Raw genomic sequence first — 17,228 nt, 5'->3', positions numbered from 1 at the left:
TACAAAGGTGTGGAAAGGCACACATGATCCCTAGTTTTAATGATAGCTCCAGTATTAGGAAGTGGAAGAATCTCCCCTCAGCTTTCTAACAGCCTACTTACTCTTAGCCAGGAAGAAGAGGAGAAAAATAATCATACAATTCAATGAGCCATTTTCCAAATGAAAGATGATTCACTTAAGCAAAACTTTCTGCAGGTGTCACTTCTCAAGGATGCTTAAGAGAAGGGCCCACCAAACCTGTTCTGAGGGCTAAAGCAACGCACAATCTGTATCACCCAGCATGGTGCCTGGCAAATAGTAAGAACGAAGACATAGTTACTAATGAAATTATACACAGTCTGCCCAGTTCAGAACAGTTATCCTGAGCACAGAACCTCTTAACCACTGGTTTATAGAGGTGGTTACAAGTATTGATTCAGACTCAAACAGCCCCTTTTAGCACTGTTAGTCTTTCTTTTTTTTTTTAACATCTTTATTGGAGTATAATTGCTTTACAATGGTGTGTTAGTTTCTGCTGTATAACAAAGTGAATCAGCTATACTTATGCATATATTCCCATATCTCCTCCCTCCTGCGTCTCCCTCCCACCCTCCCTATCCCACCTCTCTAGGTGGTCACAGAGCACCGAGCTGATCTCCCTGTGCTATGTGGCTGCTTCCCACTAGCTATCTATTTTACATTTGGTAGTATTTATAAGTCCGTGCCACTTTCTCACTTTGTCAGCACTGTTAGTCTTAATCCAACTGAATTATTTTACAAAGTAAGCCAAAAACATAAACTCAGGTAAATTAAAAATAGGTAAAAGAGCACACAAATCCTCAAGAAACAACAATTCTTTGGCCTCTGCCTATTATCTCCATTTGTAAAATTATTCCTTTCCTCCAAGGTCCACAATGCTTAGCCTTCTGAGATGTAAATATACCTCACAGGGTATTAACCTCTGTCAATGGAAATAAAACTGTAATTGATTTGGTTCTGCGATTATCTAACATATCAACATGTGCTCATTGAGAAAAAATGACGTCTGGACAACTGATATTGTATTTCTGCCAAATACCAAGCTGATGTTCATAAAATCTTACTGGAGAGCACCCAGTGCTAACTATAGGATTTCAAACTGCTGATTTGCAGAGATGAATCATGAAGCAATCTACATTGTGTGGGTAATTAGAATTCCCATCCTTATCTATCCTCTGAAAAGAAGCCTAAATTTTTTATTTGGAAGCCACTTTGAAAAGCTTTCATTAATTTAAATTTCAGAACAGATTTCTCCCCATTATGTGTATTCAACTAAAAGCCTATTAAATACAACACCACGATAAGAGTGAACAAATAGCAGGTTTTTCCAAGGCATCCATTTTATTTTATTCCAGGATCCAGAGGCATTGATAATTCAGAGATTGCTGCAACACTTAGAATCTTTTGAAAACTAGAAAGAATCGGTAATAATTTAGTGATTTCTAATTCTCTACGATTTGTTTAAACGTGTGAGACAAATGAGTCCGTGTTCCTTAAAACTGCCCACAACTTAAGCAATTTAATAGTTGCTAATTAGATGCATTTAATTCCAATTTAAAAACCATCTTTACTTGGTATGCTCATCATAGAAATACTATTCAGCTGGATCCTATTATAACTGACATGGTTTATTTATTACACTTGATCTGAGGAAAAAAGTACATACCCAGAAAGCATCGTTATTTAATCTTGGTGTTAATTTACTCATATGCTTCAAAAGTCTAGAGATTTAGTATTATTTGAACTTGGTGAAACATATGTAAAGTTTCTTGCCTCTGCCTTTAATATTTGGGGGGAAAATGATTCTGTTAGGGTTTTCAAGATGGCTAAGATTGTGGAACAAAAATAAGAGAAGAGAATAAAGTAAGGCTGAGATGGTATAAGTCCCATAATTTTATATATCTATACAGGAGAGGAACAGGTTTTGAGGAAATCACGATGGGAATTAGACGCGTTAAGCATGTTGAACAGAGAAGGCTCCCGGCAAAAACAAGTAAGATGCCAAGATGCTTCTCCATTATGGCCAACACAAAAGGAGGAAAGAAGACGACAGCGTCACAAGAGTCTACAAATAACTAATCCCTCTCATGTACATCTTGATTTGCAGTCCAGCCTGGCAGCAAAACCTCAGGCTCTCCGTTACCCACTTACAAGCCAGCTTCACATGATAGATTATTATTATTAGCAGCATTATTATGACCATTTCCAGTTATCTTTTCTCTTCTTATCTCTCTCCTGAGGCTGTTACAAGAAGAGATTACCTGAAAAGGGAAGGAAATAAGTACCCAAAAAGGTTAAAGGAAGAAAAACTGCATGTTTTCAGAAAACTTTGTAAGACTGATGAGGTAGGGAAATAAAATGAATAAAATGATTATCTCATGTTCCATACAGTCTGACAAGGTAATCCCTAAGTGGGAGATTTTTTTCTCAGCTGCAAATTTCTAGCTGTGTATAGAGTATGACTGACAAGCCATAAACATAAATTAGTGAAACCGAATGGAAGCCATTTGGCTGCTCGTTATTTTACCATTTGCTACATTTCAATAAATTCATGATGACAAGTTGAGGGTTAGGGGGAATTCCTAAAGGCACTAATGTACTGGTTTAGTTGAAGAGTAAAATAATACTACAGGAAAATAACTGGCTTTGATAAACATATTGAATTAGTATACCATAAAAGGAAAATGGATAGGTGATTCATTCACTGTTCATTTGAGATCTCTTAAATTATAAAATAAAAAATAGCCTGTTCCCTATAAAAAGACAAAGGCAATGCCATTTAGTGTTTTGACAATCAGGCCTACTTGTGGGATCACTTGTGGGATCACTGATCTTCGGTTGAGAGTCTGCCTGCCAATGCAGGGGACACGGGTTCGTGCCCTGGTCCAGGAAGATCCCACATGCCGCGGAGCGGCTGGGCCCGTGAGCCATGGCCGCTGAGCCTGCGCGTCCAGAACCTGTGCTCCACAACGGGAGAGGCCACAACAGTGAGAGGCCCGCGTACCGCAAAAAAAAAAAAAAAAGGATAAATCTCATGTTAAGTATTCTTACCATAGTAAAATAATACCGAAAAAAAAAAAGTTAAATTTGAAGGAGACTAAATTCAATATACTACACTTACTAACACAAAGTGAGAAGGAGAATCAACTGCTTTTTTCCCCCAATCAATTCCTTGCCTTTGAAATGCCACAGTTTTCTATATGTCATATAAAATGGTATGGAATATGAATTATCTGGAAAATTTTCTCAATTGTCTATTTCACTTTGCAATATGAACACAGCCTGCATTTACAACCATAAATTCAAAGGGAAAAATGCTTTAAAGATATATCAGGTTACTGCAATCTAAGCATATTATTTTGCTGTGGTTCCTTTTTGGGACTGAATATCAAGATGCAGTCCACTATGCCAAAAGCCTCTAGCTTTCCAGAAATTGAAAGCCTTCGCCAACAAATCACAACTGTTTTACCATATGCCTCTTTGTTCTGCCAAGTATTACCAGCCTGTTCTACTTTTAAGCAAATTTCATTATATTATAGCTCAGAGCAATGTTCATTAAAAAGTATTACTGAAAAATGTCAAGTTGTTTTTATATAGAAACTGGAATTTATTTTCTACTGAAAAGTCAGATATTTATTGAACACAAGACATTTTAAAAATATTGATCTCATTTCACAAGTCACTTCAAACTTGTCAGTCTCCATCTTGATTGTGAAGGCTCAGGCCACATAATGATTGTCTGAAGCATTTTCTGTCTTGCACCAGTTAACTTTCACTAGTATCTACCATTGATGCAGATCAACCCTAACCTTTCTGGAATCGACCTAGTCTCAGATCAGTGGAAAATCTCTTCCCTGTTTCTTCACACTCACATTCATCCTCTCCTTGACCAATTTGCTTATTTTTCTGTCTCCCAGCCACAGCCTTCCCGATAACGTCCCAATGCAGTCATATTTTAGGTGATTATAAACTTCATTATAGCCTGTTCACTTTATATAGTATGATACTGTCCAAATAAAACTAGCCTAGAAATCTCACCTCCACAACTTCTAGTTATGTGACCCTTAATAAAGTCACTTAATCTTTGGAGCCTTCATTTCCTCATCTATAAAACGGATGATTACTTCCTGCCCTCCCTTTTGAATCCAGTTTGTGAGCACAAAATTTGGTAAGGCATGTTCAGACATTCTGTATCTCATTTACCACAAACCAAACACAAAACCAGAGAGCTTCATTTTGAAGCACCAAGCTCTTTCCTAAGGAACTGTTTCTCTTTCTCTTCAGACGGTAAAACCCACTGGCCGTTAAGAGTCTGTGATCCAAAAATCATAGGATTAATCTTCATTACCTATTGTAACTAGGTTTAGCATTTGATTCTTGGTCCAATGAAGACTCATAAAATGTTGGGCTTTAAATCAGGAGAAAAGCATGATATTCTTGCTTCCTCTGAGGAAAAAGAATGTTTTTAATCCCCTGAGGAAAATCAGATATACTCAAATGGGGCCACATTATATATTTAAGCTAACAATAACAACAATGATAGAAATAATTCAATTGTTCTTAAATCCTAGGCCAAATCAGTCTGTGAAGATTTCTGGGGCTTTCCTAAGCTCTGGAGGGGAGCTGAATCATGCATTGAGGCTGCCTTTATTCTAATACTACATTTATATGCAGTAAAATCAGGATAAAATGGAAATCAAGGTCACTTTTGATGTGAAAGAAGTGACAAAAAAGTATCTAGAGGGACAGCAAGGAACTGAATGGGGGTGAGATAAGAAAGAACAGGCCTACTTAATTTGCCTTGCTAAATGTGATGAAGAGACTCTGAATTGTGAGAATTGTGAGTTGGGTATCTGTATAAAACCCACAAGCCTTTTCTTTGCACTTCCTTTTGCTATAATCTCTTTCCTTCCCATGGGGATCTTTCTCTAGTATTGTCTATCTCCTTAGCAATGAGGGAAAGGAGGCTGGCCAAATCATCCATCATGAGTCTGTCACCCCTATTCTCTAGGTATGGCTTCATCTAAAATAAAATTATAAGCATATAACTTCCCACCTCACAAATACAGGGGTGACAGGGAAGCTCAAAGTAAAGCAGAGTGCATTCTGGATGCCAGTATAGAAATTACGATCATTTAAGTACCGCATTTAAACCGCATTTATTTAGAAAGAGCTCAAACAGAATGACAAGAAAAACACTGACTCTACTAACCAAATAAATACAGTCACTTTCGACGTTCTATTAAGAGATATTTATCAAGAGCGTGAAAATGTTCATACCCTTTGTCCTATTAATTCACATCAGGAAATCAACCTAAAGAAACACTGTTTTCTGCACAAAGGTGTTCACTGCAGGATTATTTAGAAAGGCAAAACTTTGGAGAAAACCTAAATATCCAACAGGAGTACAATAGTTAAGTCTATTAATAAAGAATAGGCAGTTAATTTTTTTTTAAATGTTAGTGGAATAGAAAAATATTCTGATATGTTAAGATCAACATGATCACAAATTTTTTGGTTTATATTATACACATAAAAAGATTAGGACATCAAATCAAGATTTAGCAGTGTTGGAATTATAGCTACTTTTTTACTTTCGTCCTTTGAGCAGTTTTTGGTTTGTTCCTAATAAAATCAATAAATATTTTGTCATTGTAAAAATAATCCATACCTGTTGGGTATTTATGTGTTAAAACTGAAAGCCTAACCTTTAGCTGGAAGTCTGAGAAATGGCTGTGTTTCTGTGGCGAAAGAATGCTTTAAAGAGAAAAAGCACAGCATATTAATGTGAGAAAGCCTGTTTGTCTTTAAATGGGATGGTTTTCTCGGGGACACACTGAAGTCAATCTTCTTCCTCCTGAATGACAGGATTTCTGTATTAAAGTGTTTGTATGTGGAGACAAATAGTGCCTCTCAAATGTGCAGAGAAGCATCTTGAGTAACCAACTACAGGATTCCACAAAAATTATGGAACCCTCCTTTCAGGTTCAAGTACGTGAGTTAAGCAGGAACAGTTATAGAATCATTAAAAAAAAAAAAGGGGGAAGGGTAAGCTGTGAAAAAGTAAGAGAGTGGCATGGACATATATACACTACCAAACGTAAAATAGATAGCTAGTGGGAAGCAGCCGTACAGCACAGGGAGATCAGCTTTGTGACCACCTAGAGGGGTGGGACAGGGAGGGTGGGAGGGAGGGAGATGCAAGAGGGAAGAGATATGGGAACATATGTATATGTATAACTGATTCACTTTGTTATAAAGCAGAAACTAACACACCATTATAAAGCAATTATACTCCAATAAAGATGTTTAAAAAAAAAGGGGGGAAAGAAAAAAAAAAGAGTATGGGAAAGAAATAGTACAGAAAGAAAAGGAGAGCAAATTGATAATGATTTTGTAACCAGACAGACTGTGGCATGAGCAAATAAAACTAAAGAAATAGAGAATAAGTCTCATCTCTCTCATTACACACAATATATCCCTATTTAAAAAGTTCTCATTAAAGCACTTAATTAAATATTGTTTAGTAATATGAGTAATACCCGAATACGGTATAGTAATACCAGTCAAACCTACCAATTATCTTGGGCACTAAAACGGTGCCCAAGCATTGATAGTCTTTGATGGGACTAGATTCAAGTATGTTGGATTCTCTTTTCCTTATGCTTCATGTCGTTTCATGGCAAAGTTGCAACTTTGATGCTTAGAACTGCCAATGTTTACTTAATGGCTGACTCTCTGGTTACCAAGATTAATTAGCTAAAAGACCAAATCTAGATGCTAACGAAACCTAAAGGACTTATCTAACAGTTAATGCACTGGGATATTATTCATTAAAGAGCAAGAAACAAAGGTTGATTATATCTTCCTTCTTATGAGCTATTTTTGAGTAACCATTATTCTGGCTTTTTTCCCCCCCAGAAATGAATTAGGTTGGTGGTATTCTTTGCTGCTTCTCTGTTTCACTTTCCAGAGTAATATGGTCTTTTTTTCCCCCCTTTTGTCCACACTGGTCATGCAGATCAACTTCATGTCAGAAAATAAAAACTAAAAGAAAAATCACTTTTGAGAGCTCTCACACATCTATCTTCACCAAACTAATCACAAAGCTATGCTTCCAAGGCCATCAGGTAATATGAGTGTGGTCTATTCCAGCATGAGGATTCTTTCCAAGGCAGTTTGGAACTAATTTACTAGGGCGACTGGTGAGTCAGGTTTTCATCCCATAAAATGATTATGGCCCAAGGGAACATATGAGAAAACAATGCTCAAGGGTTTCTAAGTTATTAACTAGCATGAGGATTACCTTCAAACCAAAAATAAAAAGCAATCATTAATTCTTGGCAACAGCATAAATATGAGAGCAATGGTGTACACAGGTTACTTCTAAACCGGAAAACACTTTTCAATAATTCTCATTAGGGGGGGCTTCCCTGGTGGCACAGTGGTTGAGAGTCCGCCTGCCGATGCAGGGGACACGGGTTCGTGCCCTGGTCCGGGAAGATCCCACATGCCGCGGAGCGGCTGGGCCCGTGAGCCATGGCCGCTGAGCCTGCGTGTCCGGAGCCTGTGCTCCGCAACGGGAGAGGCCACAACAGTGAGAGGCCCGTGTACCACACACACAAAAAATAATAATAATAATTCTCATTAGGGGAGGAGGGACAAATTAGGAGTGTGGGATTAACAGATACAAACTACTATACATAAGATAGATAAACAACAAGGATTTACTGTATAGCACAGGGAATTATATTCAATATTTTGTATTAACCTATAATGAAATATTTGAAAAAAAAACTGAATCACTATGCTGTACCCCTGAAACTAGCCCAATATTGTAAATCAACTATACTTCAGTAAAAATAGATAAATAGATATATAAATAAATAAATCTCATTACAAAGAAGTCACTATTATTAGTGAAATATCGGGGTTAAATCACACACTGCCCATGTATGTACATTTCAAGATAAGAATGATACCACTCATACAAATCCTTCTTTGTTTGCCTGTTTAATTAAGAGTAGATTTTGTAAATCTTACCATGCATTGCATGCAATGTCTTGCTGACTAGTCAGAAGCGGAGCTGATGGGAGCCTGGTGCTCAGAGACTTCCTGAGCTCTGAGTTTCCACATTTTGGGATGTGTTCTACATATGGAGTATGTCTTCTCAGCCTGGGCGTCTAGGTAACTTACACATGTCAAGAACACTGGCAAAGAAACAAGAGGCACTGGATGAGGAACCAGTCACCAATTTTGCCACCATCCTGGCATATGATTCAGGAAATATCAACCAGTCTGCATCTCAGCTACTGAATCTAACATAAGATAAGCAAACAGTTGGGAAGAATTCAGTGAGACTGCACAAGAAAGTTCATTGAAAATAATACATGTTGTGAAAGTGCAAGACACAGTTATGAAAGGGCTAATATGTTAGGAACACCATAAACTTCAGAATAATCCCTTATGGTCTATTTTTGCTTCAGTTAAGGAGATGAGGGTAAATATGCTTATGCAATTTCATTCTGTGGAGAGCAAAGATGGGGCCACCATGGCCAAGAGTTTAGTTAATTAATCTGGAACCTTTCCTGGCCAGTGTTGAGCACTATCAATCTAAACGACCTGTGTTTTCATTTATTTAGTGAACGGCTGATAAAGGTCATCAGAGTGAAGATCACTCCCGTAGCATATCTAGCACCACCAGTTAACTGGAGGAAAGGTATTCTCCACTTATCAAGTCTCAGGAAGCTGCCTCTAGGAGAATTACAGCTTTGGCACAAGCAGATCATAGACGCAGTTTATGCTTCAGGAAACTCTGTTTAGTGGTGACTGCACATAGGTCATTTTTAAAAATCTCCCTGCACACAGCCTGATCCCGTACTACTCAAACACGTCAATTGTTATGATTCAATATTCTTCAAAGGCCTCAAGCTGATGTTCAATATTCCACTGGGAGCTTGGAAAATGGATCTGTCCCTTCACTGAGTTATTAGGCAAGTTTCAACACATCTTTTCATCAGCCTGAGAGAGTCCAGAGAACCCAGCCTCTGTAAATTCAGAGAAGGGATCTTGTAGTTTTCGGCATACGGAAAGGGTGTTAGTCACACATGGTTTGTTTCAACTGTAGGCCTCTGCTCAGGCCCCTCTCTTCTCTGTTTCCCTTCACCCTACCAGTCAAATCTTACCTATTCCCCAGACCTGGACAGAGTCCCATCTCCTTTATGAAGACTCCTCTAACGAGGGGAAGTCTCTCCTCTGCTGGACTGTGAGGCAGCTCTCCCCACTCAATTCACCTCTTCTTCCGCAGCTCCTATCTTGTTAAGCCACCATGCACTCTTATCATACCCACCCTCACCCCTACATCCTGTCTTTAAAAAACATCTCTGAGAATCCCTAAATACGTATCTCAGATCCCACACTTCAAAAAAAAAATCCTGTAACCCATTGTAGCAGTGAGTCTCAATTGTGTGTGCATATGTGGGGGGCCTGACGGGGACATCAAATCTCTAAGGCAGGGTGGGTAAGCCGGGTGGGTGGGGCATGTGTAATATGACATGTCCTTCCACGGCTGCCTTACCTGGAGCTGAGATTCTCTGCTCAGAGCCAGTACCTCTATTTATTCACATTGTCCCAGTCTCTGAAACTTCTATCTCACTCAACATCCTCTCAACTGATATTCCCACCTCTGGTCCTATTCTACTAACCATGACCTCAACCAACCAACTAATTCTCTACCTTGCTTGCTGAGTGATCTTCGAAAATGCAAGCCCGATTCTGTCATAGGCCCTTGTTAAGTACTTCAGTGTCTCTCCATCCACTTTCCGGTAAAGTCCAAACTTCTCGGCAAGATAGAGAAGGCTACCAATTCTGTTCTGACCTTTCCTAGCTTTCTAGCCCTTTCTTTCCCCATCCTCTGACCCCTTCCTCCTTTCCTAGCCCAGCTCTTGTCCTGAAGCATTATGTGCACTTCTCTAAATAGCACCAGTCATTTCTTTAGAGCTTTTGCACAAGCTGTTCCTCCTGGCTGACCCTTGCTCTACCTTGCCTGACTAAATAGGCTACTTAGCTTCTTCTCTTTAAGACCCTCTTCCTTATCACTTCCTCCCAGTGGCCTCCTTTGACCTCTGCAGGGCTTTTAGGAGCCCCCCTTCCTTTTGCTTTAGCATTAGATTGCCATGGTCTTTATCACAATGTATCACACGCTAATTACCTGTTTAGCGTCTGTCACCATCTCACATCACACTGGGCTATCAGCTCTTTAAGCCAAGGCAGGTGTCTTACTGGTTTTTTTCTTTCTTTTTTGGTATGCTCAGTGTCTGGCATTGTGTTTGGCACTAAGGAGTGACTGAATACATGACTGGATAAATGAGAAGACATTTCAAAAAGCCATGAAAAAGTAAAATGAGTCTGTACAGTATAATGGAATGGTTATGAAACTCACACTCAGCAGTTTTTGAACCTCCACAAATCAAACTACTTTAGGGCCAGCTTATCCAGTTTTATAATAAGATTATTACTATCGGGCTTCCCTGGTGGCACAGTGGTTGGGAGTCTGCCTGCCAACGAGGGGGACACGGGTTCGAGCCCTGGTCTGGGAGGATCCCACATGGTAAGGAGCAACTGGGCCTGTGTGCCACAACTACTGAGCCCATGCTCTGCAATGGAAGGGCCACCGCGGTGAGAAGCCCGCCCACGGCAGCCGGGAGGGCCCCTACCCCCACCCCGCTCTCCGCAGCTGGAGAAAGCCCACGTGCGCACCAGCGAGGACCCAGCACAGAGAAAAATAAATAACTAAAATAAATAAATAAAAGATCATTAATATCATTCTCTACTTCTCAAAGTTTTGTGAGAATAGACTAGTTTCTGTAATTAAAAGCTATATGATGTTACTATTAAGTAGTCTCAACTGGTTACTTCATTTCCTGACTGCCCAAAACACTCTCTGGACCATGGATTTTCAACTGCAGGGCCAGAGAGAGCTGGGATCAGGTCTATCCGTTATTTTACAAATAATCACTTCTTATTTAATTTCTCTAGGCCTCAGTTTTTCCATCTGTGAAATAACGATGACTACCCTATTGTTTTTTATGGCTACTAAGTGGGATAATACATATAAGATATATAGCTTAATTAATGCCTAACACTAATAAGAGCTTAATTAATGATTCCTCTTCCTCTTCCAATTATTATTATTATTATTATTACAGCTGGTGCCTAAAAAATACTTGATGCATTAAAATTAATCAGTTTAAAACTTTTAATATCTAAGAACCAAATTTCTAATTTTGCTTCCCAGCCAAGATGTGGAGGGAGAAAAGGAAGGAGTACAGCACAGAAAGATTAGTTTTCCTCCAGCACATGTCAGAGTTCTCCACTCTTGTCTTGTAACTCTGCCATTGAAGGTGATATTTCATCCTATGAAGTCAGTTATGAGATTTCCTATACAGAGTAATGAAAAAGCCTATAACAACTAGTGACCTGCCTTCCCTGCTGTTCCCTCCACAGAATAATTTTGCCATAAAAAATAAAGGGGACATCTCCTTTTACTGAATTATGACAAATTTTCAACTGACTTATTCCTCTTGGTACTTAGGAGTGTCCTACTTTCCCCTCCGATGACACTCCCACTGAGATGACATGTGACACATCCCAGGGAAGCATCAGAACTAAAGAGAAGGTTAAGACTGGGCCACATCCATCAGCACTTCCTTTTGCTTTAAGAAGAAACATCACTCCCCATCATCACATCAGTCTGCCTCTCTCTGTTCTAAGGATTCTTTTATTTCACTGCCCAAGAAGTGATTTACAGGCAAAAGCCCATGCAAAGCAGCAGAGATACCAACTATCTCCCTCCCCGCTCCCTCCTTCCCTCTCTTTCATATATATATACAACATCTACTATGTGCCAGCCACTGAGCAACAAACAAAACCTGCCCCTACGGAATTATGGAAGGACATGACATAAAGCAAATGTGTTCCTAAAGAATTCCAAGTTGAACAAATGACAACCAAATCGTACTTTAAATGCACCAATAAAACATGATCTCTACAGCTGAGTTTTGAAAACAATATTGTCTTTGGAGGCTGGCAATCCTTTAGCAACTTAGCTCCAGCTACAGAAAAGGTGAAAATTAGCAACATGCATTGAACATTTATTATGTACCAGAAACTCTGCTATGCCCTTTTCAAGTATCCTCACGTGACTGTCACACATACACAAAAATGCCTATGTGGTAGTATGCTTATCATTATAAACATTTTACAGATGAGAAAACAGACTCAGAGCGGTGAACACTAAGCCCAAAGTCATACTGTTAGTAGACGGCCTTGAACTCAGGCTGTAGAGCATGTGTGCACAGACAGAGAGTCTATGACACATTGTCTGCAAAGGTGCTTCAGAAAAACATTGAAGGAGTGAATAAATGAGTGCCATGAATCTGAAAATCAAACCACATCAACACCACTCAGGATTACTAAATTGCCAAAATGTTCAAGAGCTTGATTTGTTGTATTCATAACTTTTCAGTATATGATGGAAATAAGTCCCTCATCTCCCAAGAGTAGCATACCTGTAACACTTCCTGCTGAAGATATTAACCACGTATTTATAAATTTGCAGAGAAACTTCCCTCAAAGTTCAATTGTCTATAAGTTGCTATTGTTGTTGTTTAAACAAAGAAGACATCTGGTACTTCCCGTTTCATCTCATCTCAAGTTGAGATGTATGGGGAAAAAAAACAGATATCAGACCAGCTCCTATGAAAACTACTCTGACCAACCAAGAGATACGTTCTTTCCATGGAAGCAATTTAACTATCTTGCAGAACATCTGAAGCACAATACTTAATTTGAGGGGGAAAAATTGCTTTCTTTCCTTCTCCCATTCTAGTAGATGTTACCAGGTTTTCCTGTGTCCATAACACTAATTTTTCACTTTAAAAGAGAGACAACCTAAACTTCCTGGAATGTAGCATAACTGTACTAGGTTAGCCATGAGGAAATGTAGCCTTAGAAGGAGAGAGAGAAGGTAAAGGAACTCCTCTCAGACATAATGAAGACAAGAGCAAGTTGTCACCAGGAAAGGAAAAGTATCACCTCCTAGGTACATGTCTATCTTTTCTCATTTCTCCTTGTTTCCTTGTCATCACCACTCCAGGGAAGGGAGGAGTAGAGGATTTCCCGCCAAACAATGCTTTAGTACCAACTGAAGGATGGTGATTGTAACTGCATTCCGTGTCCTATATGCAAGTTCGAGGGAGGGGGGACTGAGGAGAATGCATACAGGACACCAAATGATGATGCTTCTACATGCATCGACAGGGCCAACTGGAAGACCCACATTCCCAGAATAGCAAGGCACTTGCACAGTATTTCAGTCATGCTTCTTGTAAGAATCTCATAAAAATCTGAGTATCAGGGTGGAGGGGTTAGGAGGAGGGAAGCAGGTGAAAACAATAATAAGAACAGTGAGCCAGAATGTTTTAAGCTTTCAGAAGCTCAACAGAGCAGAAGCTATTGTGAGATAGGAATGGAAAGGTACTGACAGATAAATTGATGTATACCAGCAATATCTTAAATTAATTCCTTGCCATTGATCACGTAAGAAATCAAAGTTAACAGTCTCATGGGTCTTTATACCCAGGGGGAGGAAGGACATTTTGAATGACCTGCTCTTTTGTATCTGGGCAGATAATCAGACAATTAGAGCTCGTCATGTGCTACAACGAAGCTCTCGACTGTCATGAATCACAGTCATGCTCGTTTTAAAAGAAGATTCATAAGAGTGAACTGCTTTTTAAAGAATATATTGCTTTCACATTTCTTCCAAGAAACACAGAAATTAGGGAGAACCAGGGAAGAGAGGTTTCTATCCATCAGAAAGAACAGAAATGGACTTTGACATGCTTGGCTAAGCATCGTCCCCATGATTTAAGGGCTGAGGTGTTGCTTACATGGATGGGATGGGGTTGGGGTGAGGGAACTGAAATCATTATATGAGAAGCACCTATATCAGAAGCAACGGAATTGCTTACAAAATTGCATATCCAAGAAGAAAGAACTAAAATCCTGCAGCCCGTGGAACAAAAACCACATTCACAGAAAGATAGACAAGATGAAAAGGCAGAGGGCTATGTACCAGATGAAGGAACAAGATAAAACCTGAGAAAAACAACAAAATGAAACAGAGATAGGCAATCTTCCAGAAAGAGAATTCAGAATAATGATAGTGAAGATGATCCAGGACCACTGGAAAAAGAATGGAGGCAAAGAGAGAGAAGATGCAAGAAATGTTTAACAAAGATCAGGAAGAATTAAAGAACAAACAAACAGGGCTTCTCTGGTGGCGCAGTGGTTAAGAGTCCGCCTGCCGATGCAGGGGACAGGGGTTCGTGCCCCGGTCCGGGAAGATCCCACATGCCGCGGAGCGGCTGGGACCGTGAGCCATAGCCGCTGGGCCTGCACGTCCAGAGCCTGTGCTCTGCAATGGGAGAGGCCACAACAGTGAGAGGCCCACGTACCGTAAAAAAATAAAAAATAAAAAAAAATCTTCCAAACAAACAAAAGAACAGGACCAGATGGCTTCACAGCTGAATTCTATCAGATGTTTAGAAAAGAGGTAACACCCATCCTTCTCAAACTCTTCCAAAAAACTGCAGAGGAAGGAATACTCCCAAACTCATTCTATGAGGCCACCATCACCCTAATACCAAAACCAGACAAAGATACTACAAAAAAAGAAAATTACAGACCAATATTACTGATGAATATAGATGCAAAAATCCTCAACAAAATACTACCAAACAGAATCCAACAGCACATTAAAAGGATCATACACCATGATCAAGTGGGGTTTATCCCATGGATGCAAAGATTCTTCAATATATGCAAATCAATCAATGTGATACACCATATTAACAGACTGAAGGATAAAAAACATATGATCATCTCAATAGATGCAGAAAAAGCTTCTGACAAAATTCAACACCCATTTATGATAAAAACTCTCCAGAAAGTAGGCATAGATGGAACCTACCTCAACATAATAAAGGCAATATATGACAAACCCAGAGCAAACATCATTCTCAATGGTGAAAAACTGAAAGCATTTCCTCTAGGATCAGGAAAAAGACAAGGATGTCCACTCTCAGCACTATTATTCAACACAGTTTTAGAAGTCCTAGCCACGTCAATCAGATAAGGAAAGGAAATAAAAGGAATACAAATAGGAAAAGAAGAAGTAAAACTGTCACTGTTTGCAGATGATATGGTAATATACATAGCAAATCCTAAAGATGCCACCAGAAAACTACTAGAGAGAATCAATGAATTTGGTGAAGTAGCAGGATACAAAACTAATGTACAGAAATCTCTTGCATTCCTATACACTAATGATGAAAAATCTGACCGAGAAATTAAGGAAACACTCCCATTTACCACTGCAACAAAAATAATAAAATACCCAGGAATAAACCTACCTAAGGAGACAAAAGACCTGTATGCAGAAAACTATAAGACACTGATGAAAGAAATTAAAGATAATACAAACAGATGGAGACATATACCATGTTCTTGGATTGGAAGAATCAGTATTTTAAAAATGACTATACTACCCAAAGCAATCTACAGATTCAACACAATCCCTATCAAGTTACCAATGGCATTTTTTACAGAACTAGAACAGAAAATCTTAAAATTTGTATGGAGACACAAAAGACCCCAAATAGCCAAAGCAGTCTTGAGGGAAAAAAATGGAGCTGGAGGAATCAGACTCCCTGATTTCAGACTATACTACAAAGCTACAGTAATCAAGAAAATATGGTACTGGCATAAAAACAGAAATATAGATCAATGGAACAGGATAGAAAGCCCAGAGATGAACCCACTCACCTATGGTCGACTAATCTATGACAAAGGAGGCAAGGATATACAATGGAGAAAAGACAGTCTCTTCAATAAGTGGTGCTGGGAAAACTGTACAGCTACATGTAAAAGAATGAAATTAGAACACTCCCAACACCATACACAAAAGTAAACTCAAAATGGATTAGAGACCTAAATGTAAGACCGGGCAGTATAAAACTCTTAGAGGAAAACATAGGAAGAAGACTCTTTGACATAAATCACAGCAAGAACTTTTTTGATCCATCTCCTAGAGTAATGGAAATAAAAATAAAAATAAACAAATGGGACCTAATAAAACTTAAAAGCTTTTACACAGCAAAGGTAACCATAAACAAGATGAGAAGACAACCCTCAGAATGGGAGAAAATATTTGCAAATAAATCAACAGGCAAAGGATTAATCTCCAAAATATATAAACAGCTCATGCAGCTCAATATTAAAAAAAGAAACAACCCAATCCAAAAATGTGCAGAAGACCTAAATAGACATTTCTCCAAAGAAGACATACAGATGGCCAAGAAGCACCTGAAAAGATGCTCAACATCACTAATTATTAGAGAAATGCAAATCAAAATTACAATTAGGTATCTATCACCTCACACCACTTAGAATGGGCATCATCAGAAAATCTACAAACAAGAAATGCTGGAGAGGGTGTGGAGAAAAGCGAACCCTCTTTCACTGTTGGTGGGAATGTAAATTGATACAGTCACTATGGAGAACAATATGGAATTTTCTTAAAAAACTACAAATAGAATTACCATATGACCCAGCAATCCCACTACTGGGCATATACCCAGAGTAAATCATAATTCAAAAAGACACATGCACCCCAATGTTCACTGCAGCACTATTTACAATAGCCAGGTCATGGAAGCAACCTAAATGCCCATCGTCAGACGAGTGGATAAAGAAGATGTGGTACATATATAAAATGGAATATTAGCCATAAAAAGGAATGAAATTGGGTCATTTGCAGAGACGTGGATGCATCTAGAGACTGTCATACAGAGTGAAGTAAGTCAGAAAGAGAAAAACAAATATCGTATATTGACGCATATATGTGGAACCTAGAAAATGGTACAGATGAACCGGTTGGCAGAGCAGAAATTGAGACACAGATGCAGAGAACAAACGTATGGACACCAAGGGGGTTGACGGTGGGGGTGCGGGTGTGATGAATTGGGAGATTGGAATTGACATGTATACACTGATAGAATTGATGAGTAATAAGAACCTGCTGTATAAAAAAAATACATAAAATTAAATTTAAAAGGAAATAGAAAAAAAATGCATATCCTGGCCAA

At 38.9% G+C, this 17,228-nt stretch overlaps 1 protein-coding gene across 18 annotated transcripts in view; it reads right to left on the bottom strand.

Annotated features, from left to right (window-relative positions):
• NRXN1 (neurexin 1) overlaps window positions 1-17,228 on the bottom strand; it is a 1,121,172-nt gene that overhangs the window by 830,259 nt on the left and 273,685 nt on the right. Inside the window, exon 6 of one of the 18 annotated variants that reach the window (XM_060026625.1) lies at window positions 626-654. The exons of the other annotated variants lie outside the window; for them this stretch is intronic. Coding sequence (XP_059882608.1) covers window positions 626-654 — 29 coding nt within the window. The remainder of the gene's footprint in view (window positions 1-625; window positions 655-17,228) is intronic. 18 annotated transcript variants of the gene reach the window in all.

Source organism: Delphinus delphis, chromosome 12 (genome assembly GCF_949987515.2).
Source record: "Delphinus delphis chromosome 12, mDelDel1.2, whole genome shotgun sequence".
Taxonomy (NCBI): domain Eukaryota; kingdom Metazoa; phylum Chordata; class Mammalia; order Artiodactyla; family Delphinidae; genus Delphinus; species Delphinus delphis.
This window is presented reverse-complemented; position numbering and strand designations above follow the sequence as displayed.